This window comes from Gadus macrocephalus, chromosome 1 (genome assembly GCF_031168955.1).
Source record: "Gadus macrocephalus chromosome 1, ASM3116895v1".
NCBI classification, from domain to species: Eukaryota; Metazoa; Chordata; class Actinopteri; order Gadiformes; family Gadidae; genus Gadus; species Gadus macrocephalus.
In genome coordinates, this window is record NC_082382.1 from 6,487,827 (window position 1) to 6,496,910 (window position 9,084).

The 9,084-nt window shown below is 48.3% G+C and overlaps 1 protein-coding gene across 1 annotated transcript in view; it reads left to right on the forward strand.

Moving 5' to 3' along the window:
• The window catches only part of atp2b3b (ATPase plasma membrane Ca2+ transporting 3b), a gene marked incomplete at its 5' end in the record, with an annotated part of 28,939 nt that extends 20,920 nt beyond the window's left edge, over nt 1–8,019 (forward strand). The window contains 1 exon segment of the mRNA XM_060055211.1: nt 4,685–8,019. Within this exon segment, the coding sequence (XP_059911194.1) occupies nt 4,685–5,491 (807 nt within the window).
• Nucleotides 8,020–9,084: the final 1,065 nt, after the last annotated feature.

Below are 9,084 nucleotides of genomic sequence, written 5' to 3' on the forward strand. Positions count from 1 at the left end.
ATATTGTAGAGGGGATACAGGTGAATATATTGTAGAGGGGGAGACAGGTGAATATATTGTAGAGGGGATATAGGTGAATATATTGTAGAGGGGGATACAGGTGAATATATTGTAGAGGGGATATAGGTGAATATATTGTAGAGGGGGTACAGGTGAATATATTGTAGAGGGGATATAGGTGAATATATTGTAGAGGGGGATACAGGTGAATATATTGTAGAGGGGGTACAGGTGAATATGTTGTAGAGGGGATACAGGTGAATATATTATAGAGGGGAATCAGGTGAATATATTGTAGAGGGGATATAGGTGAATATATTGTAGAGGGGGATACAGGTGAATATATTGTAGAGGGGATTCAGGTGAATATATTGTAGAGGGGGATACAGGTGAATATATTGTAGAGGGGATTCAGGTGAATATATTGTAGAGGGGGATACAGGTGAATATATTGTAGAGGGGGAGACAGGTGAATATATTGTAGAGGGGGATACAGGTGAATATATTGTAGAGGGGGAGACAGGTGAATATATTGTAGAGGGGGAGACAGGTGAATATATTGTAGAGGGGGATACAGGTGAATATATTGTAGAGGGGGAGACAGGTGAATATATTGTAGGGGGGGTACAGGTGAATATATTGTAGGGGGGGTACAGGTGAATATATTGTAGAGGGGATACAGGTGAATATATTATAGAGGGGATACAGGTGAATATATTGTAGGGGGGGTACAGGTGAATATATTGTAGGGGGGGTACAGGTGAATATATTGTAGAGGGGGATACAGGTGAATATATTGTAGGGGGGGTACAGGTGAATATATTGTAGGGGGGGTACAGGTGAATATATTGTAGGGGGGGTACAGGTGAATATATTGTAGGGGGGGTACAGGTGAATATATTGTAGAGGGGATACAGGTGAATATATTGTAGGGGGGGTACAGGTGAATATATTGTAGAGGGGATACAGGTGAATATATTGTAGGGGGGGTACAGGTGAATATATTGTAGGGGGGGTACAGGTGAATATATTGTAGGGGGGATACAGTGAAATTAATGCAGAGGGGGGATATTGACAGCTCGGCGCCTCAGGTTTTGAATATATGTGCTGGATTTGTAATTTATACTTTTATGATCTAATGCAATCAGTAATGCAATCGGTAAAGTTAAGGTAAGGTAAATGCAGAGCTTAAAAAACAGCTGAAGACGAGGATGTAGCTGTTGTAGTCTGTTTGTTTCCTTGTCTGTACATTAATAAATAAATAAGATAATAACAATAGATGATTCAAAGTTCAAAGAATCTGAAAACAACGCATCACAATTATTAGGAAATACAGTCTGAGCCTCACAATAATAAGTTCATCAATGTATACGCCAACAGTATCCATAGGGCAACAAAGCATTACCCGAATGCTTTGGGTAAGGAAGGAACACACATAGATGCATCCAGAAGGAGGCAATGTTTGTCCAGTATTGATTTGAGTGGTGTGTTGATGAAGAGGCAGCCCTCTGCTTCCTCCAGCTCTGAGGTCCCGCTGGCTCCACTTCAAACCGCCTCCGTCCACCTCTGTTTAAGAGGTCTGTTTAAGAGGGAGACGCACTCCTAGTGTTTGTTTCACAGAGAAGGGCCCATCAGCCTTTCAGAGGTCTGAGTAAAGACTGTTATCGGCACGGTCAGGCCTGGTGCGGCGGAGGCTTTGTAGAGGAGGTTCTGCCGAGGTGTGATGGTGGGGTTACTCATCCTCCCTCACTGGTCCTGCACACCGTTCTGTTTTATTTTCGTCCGTCTTTGATTTGCACACAGCTTCATCTACCATTAGGTGCCTTTTACAACACCCCCAACCTAAGCTTAACTCTAACTCCGCCCCTCCTAAATCACCCTTAGACCAACTCTAACTCCACCCCTCCTAAAACAACCGCACCCTAACTCCAACTCTAAGGCCCCGTCCACAAGGAAACTATTTTTTTGTGAAAACGAATACGTCTTGTGCGTTTGGGCCGACCGTCCAGACGAAGCTGGCGTTTTCGGTGGCCGAAAACACACTTTTTTGAACCCAGGTCCCAGGGTGAATAAAAACTGCCCTTAGCATTTTCGTGTTCGTATTCGTGCGGACGCCAAATACAGAAATGATGACATCATCGCCTCCCCCCTCAACCAGGAGGGAAACCTAGAGTTCTGTTGAATTAGTTTTGTTTGATTAGATTTTTATTATTTTTGTAGCTTTAAATACAGCCCCCTGGGCATTTTAATTGCTAACTGTACATTAAAAAGCATTTTCTGCTCAATTGAAAAGGTTTAAAAACTGCTTTCCTTCGCTGTCTTCTTCTTTTTTTGGTGGAGAACCAGGGCCAGAGTGGCCTTGAATATGTACCACGGCGGTTCTACAGCATTATCTGTTCCGCAATGACTCCGTCTTTACGGAGATATTCCTGAAACGCATCAAAGGCGAACAGAGGGGAAAAGATCGTTCTCGCCCGTGTGGACGGGGCCTAACTCCACCCCTCCTAAAACACACCCACACCCTAACCCAAACTCTAACTCCAGCCCTCCTGAAACACCCCCCCCCACTCCTCCTAAAACACCCTCCCTCCTCAAACATACCCCCCCCCTCCAAAAACACCCCCCTAATCCTCCTAAACCCCCCATCCGAAAACAACCTCCCACTCCTCCTAAAACACCCCCCCCACCTCCTCACCCTCCTTAACACCCCCCACCCCCCCCAAAAAAACGAATGATCCATCAAGTCTTTCCATTTAGTACTGCTGCTGAAGAGAGCCAGCAAGGAGGGTGAGAGAGAGAGAGAGAGAGAGAGAGAGAGAGAGAGAGAGAGAGAGAGAGAGAGAGAGAGAGAGAGAGAGAGAGAGAGAGAGAGAGAGTGATTAACTCAGCAGTGCCCGGCCTCACGATGGGCATTCTATACTCGAAAGTTTACTTCTTTCACGGAAGAAAAACAAAATGACAATGACAGTTTAAGTGAGCAGGTTTTGAAACCTTCTCAGTCCCTGCTCCACATGTTTTTCTACCGTGCGATACGCTCTTTGGAAAAACAGATAAGCACTGAACCTACTGCTTGACCGTCTGTCTGTCTGTTTGTCTGTCCGTCCCTCTGCAAGTCTGTCCGTCCCGTCTGTCTGTCTGTCTGTCTGTCTGTCATTATCCAGAGTCATATATAAAGACAGCACTCTCGTTTGGCCAACAACAGCAGCGACCTCCTTTCTGCTGCTGTATCATAACATTTCTCCATTCATGACCACAGTTGGGGATGTCAGTCGCTGCCGTTCAAAACTGTCTCTATGTAGGGCTCTGTGTGTGTGTGGTCTTCTCAGAGTGTCCGTCGTTTGCATTTGGATTCCCATTTTTCTTTGAATTCCTTTTTCTAATTATGGGCTCATGCTGTTTCTCTTCCTCTGTTGGGCTTGGGGAGGACGGGGTGCATGGACCGACGACCGGAGGAATGACTGTACACACTGAACACTGCATCATATGCCTGGGAATCACCCCATAACCCTGGGACCACTAGTGAGTGAGTGAGTGAGTGAGTGAGTGAGTGAGTGAGTGAGTGAGTGAGTGAGTGAGTGAGTGAGTGAGAGAGAGAGAGAAAGAGAGAGAGAGAGAGAGAGAGAGAGAGAGAGAGAGAGAGAGAGAGAGAGAGAGAGAGAGAGAGAGAGAGAGAGAGAGAGAGAGAGAGAGAGAGAGAGAGAGAGAGAGCCCTGAGTGTAACAAGGGCTGAACATGAACCCTCTGCCTCCCGGTCCCCACAGATCACCACAGAACAGCCAGAATAGCCCCACGCTCCTCCCCAATGGTTCCATGATCCAGTGTTCCCTTTACGTTTGACGTCCTTCTCTCATGCTGTAGCAGCTGCTCTTGTTTCCTTCATCCTCAAGCCCCCCCTCTCAACCGCTGCATGTTGGTGTGCGTGTGCATGCCAGCGGGACCACTCACTGCTGGCCTTTTGGTTTTGTGTGTTAATTTGTGTGTTTGTGTGCGTGTTTGGTTCTTTCTTCTGTTCTAATTGGGTTTGGGCCATAATGAGCACAGCCCCGCCCACCGCCCACGGTCTTCATCCATGTGTGAGCGCGTGTACGCATGCTTACCATCGTCCATATGCCTAAAGTCAACTTTTCACACTCATCTGCCTCCTCCTCTTCAGAGCACACACACACACACACACACACACACAGTAATGTTGTGGATGATGGCTTCAGTTGTTCTTGTGTTGAATGGCTCCTGAATGCACTCGTCTTGTCTCGTCTGATTGGCTGTGTGGGAACTGACAAAAGAGTCATAAGCCAACTCATTTTTATATTTTATTTTCAGAATTATTTTAAGAGCCACGCAGGATCAGGTTGTTGACGTCAGGTTGGACACGTTGACACAGAAGGGCTCTGCAGCCTTTCTGTTACCGTCTCATTCTGGCTCACCTTATCAGAAAACCAGGTGTTTCTAGAGTGAGGACCAGCTGGTCAGACCCTCTGTCCACGCTGTCATCAACCTGGTCCTGGTCTGGTCTGAGCTGAATGGTTTGCCTGTCTGGAGGATGCTTCTGTCTTCGGCCCCCCCAACATAGCCTCGTCCTTTCTCTGTTTTCACTTTCTGTTTTCTCTGCTGAACCCCGACCCCCCCCCCCCCCCTCTCTCTCTCTCTCTCTCTCTCTCTCTCGCTCTCTCTTCCTCCCTGGTAGATGCGGGTGGTGAAGGCATTCCGTAGTAACCTGTACGAGGGCCGGGAGAAGCCTGAATCCCGGAACTCCATCCACAACTTCATGGCCCACCCGGAGTTCCTGATCAACGACCTCATCCACAACATCCCTCTGATCGACGACACCGACGTGGACGACGAGTCCGAGCTCAGCCGCTACCAGCACCTGCACCCGGCCCTCCGCAAGCCGCCTCCCCCTCCCGCCCAAGCCCCGCCCCCGGTCCGCACCCGCCCCACCCGCCCCTACCGGCAGTACAGCCTCCCGGTCACCCCCTGCAACAGGAACAACAATAACAACCAGAGCAGCATCCTCCGGGTCAATGTGGGCAGCAGCATAGACACAACAGTAACCCATGGCAACCTGAGAGCCTATCCCGGCAACTACCCCGCCCATCAAGGCAACTACCCCGCCCATCAAGGCAACTACCCCGCCCATCAAGGCAACTACCCCGCCCATCAGGGCAACTACCCCGCCCATCACAGCAACTACCCCGCCCATCAGGGCAACTACCCCGCCCATCAGGGCAACTACCCCGCCCATCACAGCAACTACCCCGCCCATCAGGGCAACTACCCCGCCCATCACAGCAACTACCCCGCCCATCACAGCAACTACCCCGCCCATCAGGGCAACTACCCCGCCCATCAGGGCAACTACCCCGCCCATCAAGGCAACTACCCCGCCCATCACAGCAACTACCCCGCCCATCAGGGCAGAGACAGGCCGGGCAAGCCCCTCTGCTCCTTCCCCCCTCCTCACCCGCTCTACTGCGTGGAAACCTCCTTGTAGCTGGAGGTGGGCGGTGAGGCGGGGGTCAGGTAGAGTGGGGCGGGGCGGGGCGGGGCGGGGCGGGGCGGGGCGGGGCGGGGCTGTCCCCTCAGGTCCCCAGGGATGGCGGGAGGGAGTGGACGGTTGTTTTTGAAGACTTCTTCTCGCTGCTCCTGGAGAGCATTGTGACTTTTCCCTCCTTCCCTCTAACCCCCCCCCCCCCCCCCCCCACCCACCCACACACACACACACACACACACACACACACCCACAACCAGAGATACACACACACACATCCACACACACACACACACACACACACACACACACACACACACACACACACACACACACACACACACACACACACTGTCACACACTCACACACCCAGACACACACACACACACCCACCCCCACTCACGGTGCCGTGGGGGGCTGACTCTCTCTTCATAAGGTGGTGGTCACTTTTATCAACAGTGGCGCCATCTCCATCCTCGGCTCACCTCTACTCCGAGACCACTCAACGCCCTGCGACTGGAGGGGCGCCACATTCAGGCTAACCTTTATGTTCTAGAGCTTTAACAAGAGATAATCGTATTTATTACCTGATCTATTTATTTTATTGGTGCTCATTCACTTGCTTCTTTTACGGTGTGTGTCATTTATTTGTTGTTTAATTCTGATTCTGCCCATACGCAGAATTTGTGTTCATCTCTTTTTTATTTTCTATATTTTCCTCCTTTTTCTCGTTTTGTGTGTGTCTGTGGTTGTGTATTGTCGTGTCCCTTCTGAAAACAAAAACTGTCAAGTATATGAAATGCCGAGAAATAATATTCCTTTCAACCTCATGGTAAACAAGTGATGAATAGATACATCAAATTTAAAAACGTCAACAAAATAGGGAGGAAAAAATAATGACCCTGTGGGCAACAGAAGCTGCCTCCAGCTTCTGCAGTCAGCTTCTCCCCCCCCCATCGGCCCCTCAACACCTGCGCTGGGGGCCTTTGAACCTGCCATTAGATGTTCTTCCCTGCCTCCCTGTGTCTCTCTGGCTGTCCACCGGGCCCGGGCCTTTTTCTGTCTCTGTCTTCGGCTCTCGGTGTCTTTCAGTCCCCTCTGAGTGGGTATATTTGTGTTGCTTTTGGTTTGCTTTAGGCCTTTGGGTTTTAAAGATGGCTGCTTGTGGAGCATTGACCCTTTAAGTATCATGATCACACAACGCACAGGGCCCTTTAAGACAACACGGATCACTTTAATGTTTGCACCTTGCTCTCGCATGCCTGCTCTGGGTTAGTGTCTATGGTCTAACATGGTGTCCTTTACCCATGTGAAAAGTATTGTGGATGAATGACATCATACGTCATGTTTGGTATGGGTGTCATTCTGATTCCCAAATGGCCAGTGTAAATGTTTGAATGACGACTGACTTAAAGCCTTGAAAAGCAAGTCCCCAAGCAGGACCTCTGTCTGGTTCTGTATGGTCACTGTCTGACTGTTTCAACCATTTTCTATGGCCAGTTGGCTCCATTCTTCACATTCAAAGCCCCCTGAAGGTCCCATGCCATAAAACTGTCAGCCTTCTCCAGCTAAATACTGTGCATGCTGTGCTGTCACAATGATGTCATAATGCTTTATCAAACGAACAGCATAAATAAAATACCATATAAATGTCCATGACACGTGGGGAGCCAAGCACACGACCACACTTAACGCAGAAGACCTCCATCAGAGCATACCATCAACACCAGTGATGAGAACATTCATTAAGCTTCACCTTCAGAGAGCTCCATCCAACAGTCCAGACAACCTCATCACACCCTAGTGTGAGGGTGTATCCCTCCTCCAGTGTCCCATGATGCACTAGGTGTGGTTTAGGCTTCATGTTGCCTCGATGTGTGACTGCAAAGCAATGCAACCCTCTTGAGCCTTGCAGCATCTCCTCAGCCCCCCCCACCTCCCCCCCTGGAATCTGTGAGGGGGCATGGCCCCCACAGGAGAAAGGGTGTTAGTCTGTGTGTGTGTTTGTGTTTGTGCGTGTGTATGTGTGTGTGTGTGTGTGTGTGTGGTTGGGGGGGCTAGGCAATATGCAACAGACTGCCCGTCCAGCAGGTATACCCCAGGAGTTAGATACCATTGTGACCACAAAGACTCTTGTACCACACGGCCACACAACACGTTGCTGTCCGCTTGTTGCATTGTTCTGGATGCATGCAGGCTCTCTGGCCCGCCCTGTATAGAACTCTGTCTCTAGAAGCTCACCATCACCGCCCTGCTGGACAAGCAGGGACATTGTATTGGTCTGTCTGTTTTGAAGCATGCATTTGGTATCATAAATGTCACTCTTTATGTGTTGGTAAATCATTTAGGCTATTGTTACTACTGTGTGCTACAATCCCATCATATATGCTTTTCCCTAATAAAAACACACACACGCTCACACTCACACACACACACAAACACACACACACACACACACACACACACACACACACACACACACACACACACACACACACACACACACACACATACACACACACACACAAAATCACACACACAAAGATAAACTGCAATGGTGTAAATTCAGCTGTCATGTTCCAGTCATCTCTGTCTATTCGTCCAGCCACAAAATATAAATTCTAAGACATTTTCACAGGAGGAAAGATCATGTGAAAAAGAATATATTATATTTACTATTAAAGTTATAAATTATTGTACAACTGCACCGCTACTGTACAGATTGCCCAGATGTGCATCTTTGAGTTACAGGTTATTAGTTCCTGTTCTTTTTTTCCCCCCCATTCTTTAAATCCTATTGCTTTTGTACAGAGAGGGATGACTAAGGGGAATCGCTTGTATATTATTATTGAAATCCTCCAGCGGTACTCCGGTGGAACGAGGGACGGATGCACATTCTCCCAGGCCTACTCTCCAGGGCTGCGTTTTCTGTCCACCAAACAGCCCCTGAGGTATGCAGAGGTGTGCATATAGCCTCTTTAAGACCACCGACACCACCCTGTAAATAGAGACCAGAGATACAGACGTACCTCCTGTGTGATCTACCGGAGCAGGCCACGCTGGACCTGGGGAGGGGGGGGGAGGGGGCTACAGACACAGAGCTAGAGTCTGCAGTAGTGCAATGCATCATCTAGACATGCATTGTTTAGCCTGTGCTCTTAGATCTGCTCTCAGTAGTTACTGCCATTGGACGGTTCTTGAGGATGTCACTCTTTGAGGGGTTCCTGATACATTCTGTTGTAAATACTGTGTGGGACGGCCCCTGGCTTCTGGTACCTTGCTGCCCTGTCCCCAGACAGAAAATGCAGCCTTAACTGTGCTGAAATGAAAAAGACAAAAAAAAGGAATGAACAAAAAATGAAATTAATATAAAGACTGAATATATTAAAGAGTAACCTGCCTGTTATTTAAGCGAATAAATATCTATATATGAGAAAGAACACACCTGTATACTGTAGACTAAAACTGTATGGAAATCAAAGAGAATTTAACGGGAATAAGTCCAAACACCTTTTGTCTGTATGAAAGAAAAAAATACATCAAAGTATTCTACAATAATAACTTTGACAACGTCTCTGTGACTCTGTGTTGTTTG